Source organism: Heterodontus francisci, chromosome 7 (genome assembly GCF_036365525.1).
Source record: "Heterodontus francisci isolate sHetFra1 chromosome 7, sHetFra1.hap1, whole genome shotgun sequence".
NCBI lineage: Eukaryota > Metazoa > Chordata > Chondrichthyes > Heterodontiformes > Heterodontidae > Heterodontus > Heterodontus francisci.
Window position 1 is genome coordinate 80,243,548 of NC_090377.1, and position 17,374 is coordinate 80,260,921.

At 43.3% G+C, this 17,374-nt stretch overlaps 1 protein-coding gene across 1 annotated transcript in view; it reads right to left on the minus strand.

Moving 5' to 3' along the window:
* The window catches only part of LOC137372387 (titin-like), a 425,393-nt gene that overhangs the window by 393,674 nt on the left and 14,345 nt on the right, over nt 1–17,374 (minus strand). The window contains exons 10-16 of the mRNA XM_068036276.1: nt 16,414–16,698; nt 15,737–15,802; nt 15,373–15,631; nt 15,160–15,273; nt 14,747–14,927; nt 10,986–11,128; nt 106–302 (exon numbers count right to left, since the gene is read on the minus strand). Coding sequence (XP_067892377.1) covers nt 106–302; nt 10,986–11,128; nt 14,747–14,927; nt 15,160–15,273; nt 15,373–15,631; nt 15,737–15,802; nt 16,414–16,698 — 1,245 coding nt within the window. The remainder of the gene's footprint in view (nt 1–105; nt 303–10,985; nt 11,129–14,746; nt 14,928–15,159; nt 15,274–15,372; nt 15,632–15,736; nt 15,803–16,413; nt 16,699–17,374) is intronic.

Sequence of the window (17,374 nt, forward strand, 5' to 3'; positions counted from 1 at the left end):
ACAAAACAATTTTACCTTTGAGCATTATAAAACAAATCTGATAAATTTGCACCGTATTTCAAACATTTCTTAAGATACATAAACTAATTTTAAGATGAATCTCACCTGTTCTTCTGTCACAGTTTTCATCATGGTTGCACTTTTGCCCATTTTCTTCCTGATCAGTGCTTGTTCTTTTTCATACTCTGTCATTAAAATTGTTGGTGCTACTTCTGCAACTCTGGGTTCTTGGACATATTCTGTTACTAATTCTGTTTGATCTATTACCTCCTGGTGTTCCTTCATGTAAAGCTCATAATCAGCTAAAAATAAATTTCAACAGAATTAGAACAACATAGAAATTATAAAAATTACTAAAATGGAACGTTACTACAAAGAGTTAAACATGGTACTTTAATTATCTTCTACTCAGACTGGAGGGATATAAAGAGTGGTGTCAGTCTGGAGTCGGCATTAGGATCACTGTTATTCTCTCTATCATATTAAAAATGTTGTGGACTTGGGCGAAAGAGGCACATGAAAATTTGTAAACAGAAAAATAGAAACCATGGTTAACTATGAAAGACCATAAGCATTTTCAAATCATAATTTGAGCAAATAGATGCTGAATGAAATTTAATATGAGGTAATTGGGAGGACAATGAGTGAAAATATACACTAAATGATAAGACATTAAAAGAAGTTGAAAAGCTCCAAGGAGTCTGAAGCAGCTGTCATCTCTCAGGGGGATCGCATTCATTCTTCCACGGTGGCATAGTGGTCTTGTCACTGGACTAGTAACCCAGAGACCCAGGGTATTACTCTGGGGACATGGGTTCAAATCCCACCACAGCAGAAGGTGGCATTTGAATTCAATTAATAAATCTGGAATTAAAAGCTAGTCTAATGATGGCCATGAAACCATTGTCAATTGTTGTAAAAACCCATCTGGTTCACTTCCTTTAGAGAAGGAAATCTGCTGTCCTTACCTGGTCTGGCCGACCTGTGACTCCAGACCCACAGCAATGTGGTTGACTCTTACATGCCTTCTGAAATGGCTTAGCAAGCCACTCAGTTGTATCTAACCGCTACAAAGCCAATAAAAAGGAATGAAACCGGACCGACTACCCCGCATCGACCTAGGCACCGGAAACAACAACGGCAAACCCAGCCCTGTCGACCCTGCAAAGTACTTCTGACTAACATCTAGGGGCTTGTGCCAAAGTTGGGAGAGCTGTCCCACAGACTAGTCAAGCAACAGCATGACATAGTCAGACTCACGGAATCATACCTTACAGACAATGTCCCAGACGCTGCCATCATCATCCCTGGGTATGTCCTGTCCCACCAGCAGGACATACCCACCAGAGGTGGTGGCACAGTGGTATACAGTAGGGAGGGAGTTGCCCTGGGAGTCCTCAACATTGACTCTGGATCCCATGAAGTCTCATGGCATCAGATCAAACATGGACAAGGAAACCTCTTGCTGATTACCACCTACCGCCCTCCCTCAGCTGATGAGTCAGTACTGCTCCATGTTGAACAGCACTTGGAGGAAGCACTGAGGGTGGCGAGCGCACAAAATGTACTCTGGGTGGGGGACTTCAATGTCCATCACCAAGAGTGGCTCGGTAGCACCACTACTGATCGAGCTGGCTGAGTCCTAAAGGACATATCTGCTAGACTGGGTATGCGGCAGGTGGTGAGGTAACCAACAAGAGGGGAAAACATACTTGACTTCGTCCTCACCAATCTGCCTGCCGCAGATGCAACTGTCCATGGTAGTATTAGTAGGAGTGACCACTGCACAGTCTTTTTGGAGACGAAGTTCCGCCTTCACATTGAGGATACCCTCCATCGTGTTGTGTGGCACTACCACCGTGATAAATGGGATAGATTTCGAACAGATCTAGCAATGCAACACTGGGCATCCATGAGGCGCTGTGGGCCATCAGCAGCAGCAGAATTGTACTCAACCACAATCTGTAACCTCATGGCCCAGCATATCCTCCACTCTACCATTACCATCAAGCCAGGAGACCAACCTTAGTTCAATGAAGAGTGCAGGAGGGCATGCCAGGAGCAGCACCAGGCATACCTCAAAATATGGTGTTAACCTGGTGAAGCTACAACAGAGGACTATCTGCGTGCCAAACTGCGTAAGCAGCATGCGATAGACAGAGCTAAGTGATCCCATAACCAACGGATCAGATCTAAGCTATGCAGTCCTGCCACATCCAGCAGTGAATGGTGGTGGACAATTAAACAACTAACTGGAGGAGGTGACTCCACAAATATCCCCATCCTCAATGATGGGGGAGCCCAGCACATCAGTGTGAAAGATAAGGCTGAAGCATTTGCAACAATCTTCAGCCAGAAGTGCCGAGTTGATGATCCATCTCGGCCTCCACCTGAAGTCCCCAGCATCACAGATGCCGGACTTCAGCCAATTCGATTCACTCCACATGATATCAAGAAATGACTGAAGGCATTAGATACTGCAAAAGCTATGGGCCCTGACAATATTCCGGCAATAGTACTGAAGATCTGTTTTCCAGAACTTGCCGCGCCCCTAGCCAAGCTGTTCCAGTACAGCTACAACACTGGCATCTACCCTGCAATGTGGAAAATTGCCCAGGTATGCCCTGTACACAAAAAGCAGGACAAGTCCAACCTGGCCAATTACCGCCCCATCAGCCTACTCTCAGTAAAGTGATGGTAGGTGTCCTCAACAATGCCATCAAGCGGCACTTGCTTAGCAATAACCTGCTCAGTGACGCTCAGTTTGGGTTCCGCCAAGGCCACCCAGCTCCTGACCTCATTACAGCCTTGGTTCAAACATGGACAAAAGAGCTGAACTCAAGAGGTGAGGTGAGAGTGACTGCCCTTGACATCAAGGCAGCATTTGACTGAGTATGGCATCAAGGAGCCTTAGCAAAACTGAGGTCAATGGGAATCGGGGGAAAACTCCCCGCTGGCTGGAGTCAAACCTAGCGCAAAAGAAGATGGTTGTGGTTGTGGTAGTTGGAGGTCAATCATCTCAGTCCCAGGACATCACTACAGGAGTTCCTCAGGGTAGTGTCCTAGGCCCAACTATCTTCAGCTGCTTCATCAATGACCTTCCTTCAATCATAAGGTCAGAAGTGGGGATGTTCGCTGATGATTGCACAATGTTCAGCACCATTCGTGACTCCTCAGATATTGAAGCCGTCCATGTAGAAATGCAGCAAGACCTGGACAACATCCAGGCTTGGGCTGATAAGTGGCAAGTAACATTCGCGCCACACAAGTGCCAGGCAATGACCATCTCCAACAAGAGAGAATCTAACCATCTTCCCTTGACATTCAACAGCATTACCATCGCTAAATCCCCCACTACCAACATCCTAGGGGCTACCTTTGACCAGAAACTGATCTGGAGTAGCCATATAAATACCATGGCTACAAGAACAGGTCAGAGGCTAGGAATCCTGCGGCGAGTAACTCACCTCCTGATTCCCCAAAGCCTGTCCACCATCTACAAGGTACAAGTCAGGAGTGTGATGGAATACTCTCCACTTGCCTGGATGGGTGCAGCTCTAACAACACTCAAGAAGCAGGACACCATCCAGGACAAAGCAGCCCGCTTGATTGGCACCCCATCTACAAATAGGCACTCCCTCCACCACCGACGCACAGTGGCAGCAGTGTGTACCATCTATAAGATGCACTGCAGCAATGCACCAAGGCTCCTTTGACAGCACCTTCCAAATCCGCGACCTCTACCAAATAGAAGGACAAGGGCAGCAAATGCATGGGAACACCACCATCTGCAAGTTCCCCTCCATGTCACACACCATCCTGACTCGGAACTATATCATCGTTCCTTCACTGTCGCTGGGTCAAAATCCTGGAACTCCCTTCCTAATAGCACTGTGGGTATACCTACCCCAAATGGACTGCAGCGGTTCAAGAAGGCAGCTCACCACCACCTTCTCAATGGCAATTTGGGATGGGCAATAAATGCTGGCCTGGCCAGCGATGCCCACACCCATGAATGAATAAAATAAAAAATTCTTCCACCACTGCCACTCCACCAGTATCCTAGCTATTTCCTGTCAGCCAGTCAGCCAAGACTGACGCCACCCACACTGAGATGGTGCAGTCCACATCTGGGCCTTCTCGGTCCAAAGCTGCTCGAGGTCATCCTGCAAGTCCATCAGCAAGCTCCTCTTCTGAAATTCATCAGCCTTCCACCAGCCATGCTGCAGCCACTAGGACTGCACTGCATAGGAACACCAGGAGAGGCGAAGGCTGAGGGAATGCACAAGGCTGATTAGTTGACCTTTGTATGCAACACAGAATGATTTAATTTAGAAATTTGGTTCGTAATGTTTATTTTGTGTTGACCTTTATTTTTATATTGCAACCTAGTGGATGCTGTGATGGTCAGTGACAGAGGGAAGGGAAGGTGTCGGACAATTGGTAAATGGGGAATTGGGGTGTGTGATGTATGTATTGAACTGGCTGAGACTTTTGCTACACTGTCTTCCTACTGCCCTCTCAGTTGGGGAGGTGCAAATAAAAAGTTCAGCAATGGCTGCTTACAGTAAGACCTCATTTTAGACTTACTCAGTGATTATACAACAGAAAGATGATGAAATGCGTTTGAATTTTTTTTTCATGTCAATTGACAGATTACACTCTGAAGAATATTGTGACACACTTTTTGGTACTCCAAAAGTCAATTTTGAGGAAGTTTTGGGCGATTTGAAAGATTGCTCTGGGTGTGTCTGCAACATGGTACATAATTTTTAAAAATGGTACTGAAGACATATTTTGGGACAATGGGGAAATTCAACCCTAACAAAGACGACTGGTGTAATTATGAACAAAGGTTACACATTTGGTTGCAAGCTAACAAAATAGGGGATGAGGACAAAGTGAATGTTTTCCTCACCGTGATGGGGCCGGATGCTTTTGAGGTGATGTTTAACCAATGTTGCCCGCAAAACCCCAGTAATTTTGACTATTTGGAAATTAATGAGATTCTGGACTCATATTATGGCACGACTAAGAATGAAATTGCACTATGAGATGCATTTCATGAAAGGAAGCAGCTGCCAAGTGAGTCTATTACAGATTATATTCTCGAATTATAGAAACTCTCTTGTCACAGTGGCTATGGTGTGAACTTAGAAGTAAACCTTAGAAACACATTCGTTGGAGATCTAAAGTACAGTACAATACAGTCCAAGCTTTTGAGTAAAGGCAATAAGCTGATGTGGAAGGAGGCCTGTGATGAGGCCACAGCCATGGAAGAGATAGTTGTAGATTTCCAAGAAGCTCTTTCCCAGAGCAGGGGAGGTCCACCGGATTTCAGCAGGATCCAGGGCATGGCAGCCAAGTTCACAGACTCGGAGTCAGATATTTAGATGCTACCATTTCCATAGTAGCTACAAATCATCTAAATGCCCCCATTTCCAGTCAATGTGCAATGCCTGTGGGAAAGTCAGTCATATTTAGACGGCACGCAGGAGTGGAGGAAACAGAAATGCTCCAGGTCGCAGTAAGCTACAGGTCACAGCAATGCATCAGGTCGATGTCGTGATAGACCTAAAGCTAGATCAGGCTCCTGGAAGTCCTCGAATATTCACATGATAGATATGGAAACAGAAGATTATGCTTTCAAGCAGGAAGATCAAGAGTTGTACTCAGTCAAACAGAAAGAAAAACAGCACATGGAAGATGAGAGAAAAAGGGCTGAAGATATAATTCCAGCGCCATAGTAAAAATGAAACTCAATAATTCACAATTTACCTCCATCGTTTTTACAGCCGCAGCAGTGTCTGTTCTCTCAGGAGAGTACACAAAGTCCCTAAGTCACCTCCCCTTATGAAAAACTAGTGTCAAACTGACCAGTTATTCCAATAATAGTATTCTAGTGTTAGGTTGAAATACGATAATGCAGACGAACACTTGCCATTGGTAGTAGTAGGAGGGAACAAGGTCTCCCTGATGGGAAGAAACTGTCTTAAGAAAATACACTTAAGTTGGGTCAAGTTATTTGCAGTAAGCATAAGTCTGACATTGAGGAAGTGAAGACTGATTCACTTTTAGCCAACGAGTTACAAGTGAACTACTTTACATACACAAATGATGTATCTGTGTCTGCCACAGAAATTTCTGAAGAAACTTGCAAAGATATGGTGCTCAGTAAAGTACTCATTTATGTCATGAATGGCTGGCCTAAAGAGTGTGATGATGAGAAATTGCTGGAGTATTTCACACATAGAAATGAACTAAGTGCAGATCAAGGCTATCTCCTATGGGGTTTAAGAGTCATTATTCCACCAAGGTTTAGGGAGTGATTGTTAGAAGAACTTCATCAAGAGCACACAGGGATAGTCCGTATGAAAGCAGTAACAATAAGCTATTTTTGGTATCCAAAGGTAGATAGAGATATTGAAGAGTTGGGGAAAGGTTGTGAAGTGTGTCTCAGGATGAGAAATTCTCCGACCAAGGGTCCTTTCATTCCATGGTCAAACACATGAAAACGGTGGGAATGAGTACGTCATTTTCTTTGATGTGGCAGGACAACGGGCACCACAAATAGATAGCCTTATTTGGGGATTTAGATAATCCAAATGAGATGTTTAACAGATCGTCTATCATTGCAGCACAGCAAGCTGATGCAGAGATATACCGAACAGCAGAGACGGCTCTGTCAGAAGCTGATGCGAAAGGAGTTCCAGAAGGCTATTATGTGGCAAACGGGGTTTTGAGGAGGAAATGGAGACCGCCTCATAGGCCTGCTGATGAAGACTGGACAGCTGTTGAGTAGATAGTGGTACCGCCTAAATATCAACCAGGATTATTAAGGTTAGCATACAGCATTCCTTTCGCAGGACATAGGGGAATTTGGAAGACCAAATCACACATAAGCAAACATTATTACTGGCCTGATCTTACAAAGGATGTGAGACAATTTTGTAGGGCATGTCACACCTGTCAAATGGTGGGAAAACCACAACCTACCATAAAACCAGGGGATGAAGTATTAGTACAACACAGAGAGAACCAGTGAAAGCATGGTTCAGTGGCCCATGTGGAATGATCAAAAGAGTGGGGAAGGTAGATTACTTGATTGACACCCCTGATCGCCAGAAGAAGAACCGGTTGTGTCGCATTAATATGCTCAAACAATATTACCGCAGGCAGGAGGATAAACCAGTACAGGTATGTCAGGTAATCGGGACTGTTGAAATGGAAAAAGGTAGTGAGGATGAGGCAGAAGTAGGCCTAGAAAATTCTCAGATTGAACCTCCAACTGTCAGATTAGCGAACACAGAATGACTAGGGAAATTAAACAATAGGCTTTTACATTTAGAGGCAAAACAGCGTGAAGTCATAACCAGGGTTTTCACAATGTTTCAAAAAGTTTGTAGGGATAGGCTGGGACGTACAACCTTAGCCACACATGATGTGGGTATCGGGGGAACCATTCCTATAAAACAACATCCTTGTCTCTTAGATCCAGACAGACAGGCCCAGGTGGAAGCAGAGGTACAATGCATGCTGAAGGGCAGCTTAGATGAACCTAGTTAGGATAGCAGGAATTCGCAGATGGTCTTGATGACTAAACCTGGTGGGTCAGCTCAAACTTGCATAGACTCTAGAAAAGTCACTGTCGTAAAGAAGGCAGACTCCTACTCAAATTCTTATTTAAAGGACTGTAAGGACAGAGTGGGCAACACAATGTACCTCAAAGAGACAGATGTGTCGGAGGGACACTGTCAAATTCCTTTGACACCCCCGGGTAAGAAAAAATCAGCTTCTGTTACACCGGACAGGGTTTTCCAGTGTCAAGTGATGCCACATAAGTTAAGGGGTACTCAAGAAACTTCTCAGAGAATAGTGAACCCAGTAGTGGTCAGTGCTCCTAGCTGTGCTGTTCACCTGGCTGAAGTGATGGACAACAAGGATACTTGGAAGGAAAACACGAAACAATTGGAAGACTATGCTTGGAAATTTAAAATTGGTCAATTGTGATAACCTTTTGAAAATTTAAAGCCAAAATGTTCTGGTGAAACCTGCTGCTGTAGTCTTAACATTTTTTTTTAGAAAAGTGTATGCCTGTAAATTCAGGAAAAAAAGTGTTCGCGTTTTTTCAATTTGTATTTTTTTTACCCATTTGGGCGGCACAGTGGCGCAGTGGTTAGCACCGCAGCCTCACAGCTCCAGGGACCCGGGTTTGATTCCGGTTACTGCCTGTGTGGAGTTTGCAAGTTCTCCCTGTGTCTGCGTGGGTTTTCTCCGGGTGCTCCGGTTTCCTCCCACAAGCCAAAAGACTTGCAGGTTGATAGGTAAATTGGCCATTATAAATTGTCACTAGTATAGGTAGGTGGTAGGGAAATATAGGCACAGGTGGGGATGTTTGGTAGGAATATGGGATTAGTGTAGGATTAGTATAAATGGGTGGTTGATGTTCGGCACAGACTCGGTGGGCCGAAGGGCCTGTTTCAGTGCTGTATCTCTAATCTAATCTAATCTAATTGTAATGAAACGCATTTCAGGAATGGCATTTCATTCCACCAGGGGCAGAGGTGTCATGATCCTGTCTTTTTTTTCTCTATGGGACAGTCTGTTTAAGACAGCAATGGATCAGTACTCCTTTAAGTACCAGCAAGCCTCAGGAGTTGGAGAAAGTGCATTTTGTTTGTTATTGGATACAGCCATTCGGAGACTGTGACTCAAAGGGTGCATTCTCGTTACCTTGGATAGCACCAATTGGACTGAGCATCAAGTGATACATTTGTTACAATTCAATTTTTGAACTGGCTTTTTAGTTGAAAACAGTTTGTTCCAACAGAACACAGACAGACAGCTGGTGTTAGCACCTGAAAGAAGAGCTCTCAGCCATTTAAACTGAAGGAAGAGAATTTAGCCTGTTTAATTATCTCTCAAAATTCGAAAAAAAAGTCACGCCAAAACAGAGATCTCTGATAATTTAAACTGAAGTAAGGGAAGTTAGACTGTGATAATCTTTTATTCATCAAAAACTCTAAAGTCAGATTGATTCTATTGAAAGTGTTTGCAAGTTGTTAATTGTTGAAATCCATTGCTGGAGAAGGAAAGCATCACTTACTGCTGGAATTAGACTACTATTAGTTCTACTGTTGAAGAACCTTTTTTCCCCATCGGACGGCTATGAGGACTTCAAGCAACATTGGACTGTAAATTTACAAGGACTCTAACTTTTTCTATTTTAAATGTTGTTTATGTCTTAATAGTGTTAAAGAATTTTGTTTTTCTAATGAAACAGTTAATTTGGTAATTTAAAGATACCTGGTTTGGTTAGCCTCATTCGGGGGGTTAAAAGATGGTACAATTTAGCTGGGTCTGTCTTTAATTTGGAAAGTTTAAAATAATATGTTAGGCAATCTGTGGAGGGACAGGCTTGAATTAACAGAGCGTTTCTCCCACCACAATCAGAATCGTATATTCTGATTGGGGCGCTTTGACTGTAGCGGTCGGTCCTAACAATGTGATATATGTATTGAACTGGCTAAGCATTTTTTATACTGCCCTCTGTTGAGAAAGTGTACATAAAGTTCAACAATGACTCCTTACAGTAAGACCTCATGTTAGACTCACTCGGTGAATACACAACAGGGTTGCACTGATTGGTATTACACATGATGGATTCTTCACAGACAGCATGGCCAGAAAGAGACTATCTAGGTTGCCTCCTCTCTTCCTCTTCCTCCTGCTCCTGAGCTGCACGTCACATAGCTGGTGATAAGGGCTGTCCCCTTATGGTGGCGAGATTGTGCAGCATGCAACAGACCACGACAAAGCTTGAAACCTGCTATGCCGAGTAATGTAGGGTTCCTCCTGAGCAGTCCAGGCAGCGGAAGCATTGTTTCAGCATTCCACTAGTTCGCTGCGTCACCTATTGTGTGGCAACATAACTTTCATTGTATACAAGCTATGCACATGTGTGTGGGTTGTGCACCAATGGCATCAGAAAATAGCCCTCATTGTCAAGTAGCCACCCTTTAGTTTTCCGTGTTGGCTCAAATGCAGCTGGAACACTGGATCACTGCAGAATGAAGGTATAATGACTGCAGCCACGATCCGGGCATTGACTTGTATGATCCTCTGTCTATGGTCACACACCAGCTGGATGTTGAGGAAGTGGAATCCCTTTCAAATGCGGTATAGGGCAGAGTTGGCATGTGGCACCCGCAAAGCAATGTGTGTGCATTAGCCGGACTATCGAGCTCCAAAATAGCACCACTGGCATCATATCAGCATTGCATGCTGATTGATGTCATGATCTGCCTGCTCTATTCTGGAAACAAATCACTACACCTCTGCTAACACCCTCACCAACACAGTATCCAGTGCGACTGACCCCCAAAGTATGTGTTTGTGCCTTGGATGCCATTTTGGACATCAAACGGCACCCACAACACCCAAACAACAGGTACTACTGATCTGGATTTCATGCTGATAGAATCTTGCAGCACAGAAAGAGGCCATTTATGCCTGTATCAGCTCTTTGAAAGAGCCAAAAGTATAAAGAGAGAGGTCAGAACTTTTTTAACAGAGAGTTGTTGGACTATGGGACACTTAACCAGAAACAGTGATAGAAGCAGAATGAATAATATTTTTTAATAGGGTAATGGATAAACATCTGAAAAAGAACAAAAAGGGTATCGGCAGGGAATTAAACTAAGTAGATAAATCTTGCAGAGAATCAGCACAGATATGACGGGTAAATGCCTTCCTTGTATGCTGTAAAATGTTATGATTCTATTTATGCATCACAATTATGACTGGAGTCCATGTTTATAGAAATTTTAAAATTAATTTAATAAAGCAAATGATTTAGTCATTACCTAAATAAATATTATTTAATCTCAAAAATATGATAGTAGTTAAATACCTCCTCAATAAGGCATATTTTGTTTTAGAAAATTAAGTTATTTTAACCATCCATTGTTTTAATGGCTACATACCTTCCTCCAGCAGTTGAACTGATGCGGAAATTTCTCCATGTTGATTACGAATAACAATGGAATATTCACCCGCATCATCGGCAAAAGTCATGGAAATCTCGAGTTTGCATTCTCCCATTTCCTTGTTGTAGCTCACCTTGTACCTGAAAGGGAATAAAGTATTTTAGCATAAAACCTCAAGAATCAGAAAAAAGGAAAATCATGATAAACATAAAAAACTTGAAACAAGAAAGCGTCTTACATGCACGCCTTTCGTAGAGCACATAGGACGTGTGATATCAGACTGTACCCAATCCATTCAATCACTTGGTCTGGATGAAAGGTCACAGAACTGAAACGTTGGGCTGGATTTTACCAGTCCTCTGTAAACAGGCTGGGAGGTGGGAGTCCTCTAAACATTCTATCAATTACTTTAAATCTAAACTCCCTGGTGATTGACCTCTCTGTTAAGGGAAATAGGTCCTTCCGATCCATTCTGTCTACGGTTCTCATAATTTTAAACACCTCAATTAGTCTTCCCTCAGCCTCTTCTGTTCCGAAGAAAACCACCCCAAGCTATCCAACCTTTCCTCATAGCTATAATTTTTCAGTCCTGACAACATCTTTGTTAGTCTCCTCCAAACCCTCTCTAGTGCAATCACATCCTTCCTGTAATGTGGTGGCCAGAACTGTGTGCTGCATTCTAGCTATGGCCTAACCAGTGTCCCATACAGCTCTAGTTTAACCTCCCTGCTCCCATATTCTATGTCTTGATTAATAAAGGAAGGTATCCCATACGCCTTCTTAACCACCTTAACTAGCTGTCCGTGAAAGTATTACAATTGGTTTCACAAGATAAATTTAGCTGAATTCCTCTTTAGTTCAGTTGTGGTTCCCATTCTGCCTGTTGGCTGAGATCAGCACAGAAACAGACCAGAAACTGAAACTGGAACCTTCTCGGTTTATATGGCTTAGATATACATTGCCTTTGCAGCTGGGCCATCAACAGTTCATCAACGTTCTTTTTAATAATAGTGTGTTACTGGTTAATAATTTGAACAAGGCTTCACCAATCACCTTCAATGTTACTCAATGTTAGAATAACAAGAGACTTAGCAGTTGGCAGGAAAAAAGACAGAAGTGCAAGGGGAGAGCCAACTGTGTAACAGCCCCGACAAACACATTTTTCTGCAGCACCTGTGGAAGAGCCTGTCACTCTAGAACTGGCCTTTATAGCCACTCCAGGCGCTGCTCCACATACCACTGACCACCTCCAGGCGCTTACCCATTGTCTCTCGAGATAAGGAGGCCAAAGAAAGAAGACGAGAATAACATCTACTTTCTGAAATCTATCCCAGTACATGATTTGCTTCAAACTGACCAGTCATTCATTCATTAGTTGTCTGTGGGTCCTAAAGAATATGTACTGAGCTACAGAAACAATGAGTTAAATTGTCAAAGTCCGCTGAGTGCAGTCACAGAGGTGAGCACAGTTTGAATATCACACTCACAGAGATCAGCATTAGGACCCGCCAGTTCCAGAACGTGACGACATTTTTAAAGGACACCAGATGAGAGGGCGCTCATTTCCAATTCACTGCCTGTTGAGCTCATTGAAGAACTCATTAACAGGCTTGTCCGCAGCAGGTTTTAATTTTCAAAGGCTGGGAATGCAGAAGACGCCATGGTGTGGGGGGTGGTGCCGGGGGGAACACAACAGAGTCTTCAAGATATGAACACAGTGGAGGGGCCATGAGGGCTATGGGAAGGGATGATTAAAAAATTGCAGAGGTCCCAAAAATAGCTCAGCTGCTTCAAAGGTGCCACAGAGTGGTCACTGTTGCAGCTCTAAAACTTATTTTTTTCTGAGTGGCAGAAAATCAGAAAAGGATGTGAGGCTGATGGGATCATTTGGGCACCTGGGGTTGGCAGGGGAAGGCCTGGTGAAGGCACAAAGCCCAGCTGAGGAAGCTCAGATGGGAACAGACTACTCTGACATTGGACAGAGCAGCCAGGACGAGCTGCAGTAGATGCAACCTCCTGGACAGCAGGAGCCAGAGGAGCAGGAGGTTGCAAGGGGAGGAAGGCACTACCCATGACATTGGGTGCACAGCCCAAGCATCAGCTACCTGCAAATAACAGAGTGTCAGTGCTGTAGAGGCCTGTGCCTGTCCAGGCAGATGGTCTCAGTCCTGTGTGCTCTGATCCACAATGACCTGGGCCTCACAGCCCCCATGGCAGTCCCCTACCTGCAGCCGTCAAGGGCTCTGTTACCCTGAATTTCTAGGGCAACGAGGTAGTTCCAGCGAGCAGCTGTGGAACTAGGTGGCATCTCGCAATTGACAGCACATCACGCCATCAGGCAGGTCACAATGCCATTTTCAGGAGGGCAGGGGACTACACCCACTTTGACACAGATGGGCCTGTGCAGGCACAGAGGGCATTGGGTTCAGTCATCGCTGGATTCCCCCGGTGCAGGGCATCATTGCTTGCACCCATGTGGCCATCAAGGCACCCAGTGACAGGCTAGTGAGATCCGTTAACAACAAGAGCTTCTGCTTTCTCAATGCCCAACTGGTCCACAACCACAACAAGAGCTTCCTCTATGTGTGCACTCGCTTTCCAGGCACCTGCCATGACTCCTTCATCCTCCACCAGACCAGGCTGCCTCGATACTTCACTGCATTCCCTCAAACTGCGTGAATGGATCCAAGGGGACAAGGGAAATCCCTTGAAGAGATGGCTACTGACCCCTCGAAGGGAGCCCCAGACAGAGGCACAGAGGCAAAACAACCAATGCTACATACTGAGCAGGCCAAACAATGAGCAGGCCATCAGGTTTCTGAAGATGCAATTCCGGTGCCTGGACCAATCGGGTGGCACCTCCAATAATCTCCGACAAGGATCTTGGTCATTGTGGTGGTCTGCTGTGCTCTCCATAACATGGCCCTCTAGAGAAGTGTGGACCTTGAGGGCAGTGAGGCCCTGGAAGGAGACAGCTCATCAGGGGAGGAGAAGGAGGTAAGAGAAGGGGAGGAAGAGGGGGCAGAGGGGGATAACACTGAACAGAGCCCCTGCTGCACAACGAGGTGGCCTCCTCCTGCCACCTTCTGGGAAGAGGACTTCCCTCCTCTTCCTCAAGGCCTCCAGCATTGGGGCATCCATGGAGTGGGTCTGTCCTGCCCCTAATGGCAGGCCTCCAGATCCTCTGTGACATCTTGCTTCCCTCTGATGCTGTGGAAGGCAGATCTCTCCCTCAGGACAACCAGCAGCCTCAGTGATGGCTGCCGTGGAAGTCTACATGAGCCCAGACTTGACCTGACCCACTGCCATTTCCAATCCCACTGGCTCTAAGTGGACCGGAAACCAGTCTCCATACCATAAGGGCTTACCCATTTGAAAATTGCAATCAGAATCAGCTTCCTCCAGAAGGCAGGTTTCTAACCCAAAATCAGACCCGGTTCCTGTTTCCCACTTCCATAATGAAAATCCAGTCCATTAAATTTGCAATTTTGCACTTACAATGAGCTCAGATCAGAGAATAGGGGTGACAATATTGTAACTCTAACACCAAGTTGCACACTACCAAACACAAAATCATACTTACTATGTTTAAACAGTTTATTTTTAGATATAAAAGTAATAATTGAGCTGTGCAACTGTCATTTTTCAATTCAGCAAATAATCCAACTTAAAACAATGAAAAATGACTTCAGTTGGCTGTCTTTAAACTTAAAATAGCTCAACGTGAGGGTTAAGTGCTGTTTAACAGAATGTTATACCTGTATCCAGTTGTTAATGGAATTCCAGCTTTTCTCCAGTAAACATGTGGTTTAGGGATGCCTCCAATCTGGCAATCAAAAATGACACTTGCACCTTCAATTAGTTTCTGTACTATTGGTTTCCTGATGAAGAAAGGAGCGATTCCTGTGGCACCTTCCACTGATTCAGGTGTAATACTTGCTCCTGATACAGTTTCCACTCTCATTTCAACTCTGGAAATAAACAAATACTAAAATATGATTTCTGATTTGGTGGACCATTATGAATAACTGTCTTTTCGCACATGTTTACATAGCTCTTTATATTATTTATGTTACTACACATTCAATACACAGTACAGCAGGTCTAAGAATATCCTACAAAGAATAAAATAAAAGGAAAATATCAGCAATAAAAGTACAATAAATACAACTAACTGTTTCTCCCTTTTTAACAGTAATATAAGACTGTAAATACCGTTTCCTTTCAGAGACAGTTTGTTCCAATGCTGCAAAGGTTTCTTCTTTGCTCTCAATCTCTTCTGACACTACAAAAGTACAAACAATAAATTATTTCAACTGTGCCTTGGACAGAAAGTTGTTTGTCAAACTTTAATCATCATTGTTAACCCCACTAAAATACATACCTTGAACAAGAAGATAGCATGAACTACTAGCAGTACCAGCATCATTGGTGGCAGTACACATAAAGCGGCCACTATCCTCTGCAAAGGCTTCCCTAATTGTTATACTAGCAATGCCTCTTTCAAAGGTTATTTGGAAATCAATGGAACTTTCAATGTGATAATCTTCTCTAAACCACATCACGTTTGGCGTTGGGTGCCCTGTGATTTCACATGATAGGGTCACAGATTCACCTTCCATTACATTCATGTTTTTTAAGCCCTGAAAAAAGTAGGGTATGATTAACTGCTGAAAACAGTAATATAAAGCATTCAATATACAAATTGGACCATTTTAAATGCATTTTCATGTGAATTAATTGCTTACAGAAACAAAACTTGGTGCAGTAAGTCGAATCACTGTTGGAATTGGTGGAGCAACAGGTTCTGTGACCTGGAAAAACATAAAGTAAAGTAGTGAGTAAGAAAAGAGACCCTCTTATATAATTTGTCAAATAGGTTTAGGGGAACTCACTTTTCCTTTTATCATTTAATCTCTCCTGCCTTCCACCCTATCACAGACCTTCCCTTTTGTTCTTCCTCCCCCCCACGTTTCCTGCATCTGCACTTGTTTAAAACCTGTTACATCTCTAACTTTTTCCAGTTCTGATGAAAGGTCATCAACCTGAAATGTTAATTCTGTTTCGCTCCCCACAAATGCTGCCTGACCTGCTGAGTATCTCCAACATTTTCTGTTTTCATTTTAGATTTCCAGCATCCGCAGTATTTTGCTTTTGTATTAGGTTTCGGAGAGTGTTACACATCTAATAGAAAAATGGGAAAGAGCCTCCTACAGAGGATTCACACTACTGAGTTCTCATTCTCATAATAAAAAGTCAATATGTTATATTGTCATAAAGGTTTCAGATGAGAAAGGGGAAAGATGAAATTGTTGTCAGCTTTGTTCTTGATTAGCAGCGAAACGTTTTGCACTATTTTATGTTAATTTGTAGGGAACACACAAAGTTAGAAAATTTAGGGCACACTACTGGGTAATTAACAAACCTGCTCTTCTTCTGCTTCATATTGAAGTTCCTCATGTTCAACATCAAATTCAGCTTCAAGTGAGCCTGAAATACTTAAACCTAGATGCCTGTGCATCTCAGTATCAAACCGTGTCTCATACACTTCTGTTCTTTCTCTAATGCGAGGCTGGGGAGAAACACTCTCCGCTGTCACAATTCTGGCCTCTTTTAACACAGGAGGTTTCACTGGCTTGGTAACCTTCACAGCAGAAGACGCAGACAACTCTTTTTCCAGAGTAACAATAGCAGTTCCTGCTATAGAAACCTAACCAAGCCAAGAAGAATAAAGTTATATTATTTACAAATTATTTTAAAATTTTAAATTACTGGTCACAATGACATGGATGGATGGATGGATGGATGGGATTATTGGGTTAGCTAAATTAGATGAGCATTTTGGAAAATGTTGTGTTTGCATGAAAATGAAATGATCAATAGGAAAAAAGGAACTTAGTTTAGAAAACATCGAAGTAATAGTGAAAAGTACATCCAAACAGCTTCCTACGAGCATGAACTGTCAGATTCAAAGATTAGTTAATGCTCTATAACTGTTAAAAAATAAACTATTAGTATAAATGATGAAAATAAAAAATGTACTTGTGAAAATGTAAAATGAATGACAAACAAAGATAGCAAATAAAAATATGGCCCAGAATTTGCTGGTGTGGGGCATCTCGCTGCATGCCCCTTTCATTATATATTTTTCCTTGCCCTTCAGCCCAAAAATGTTTTGCCCACAAATTGCTGGAAGTGCACACTGATAACGGTGGGGCTATGTCAACAGGACATCTGGTACCTTGGTGAACGACAGGACCAACAGAGCAAATAGTGGAGAAGCAAATAGAGTGAATTGGAGTCAAATTAGATACAGAAAGAAAAATAAAGAGAAAGAAAATTTAATTAAGAGAGGGAGAAAAAAAAGAGACAGAAAGGAAAAATAA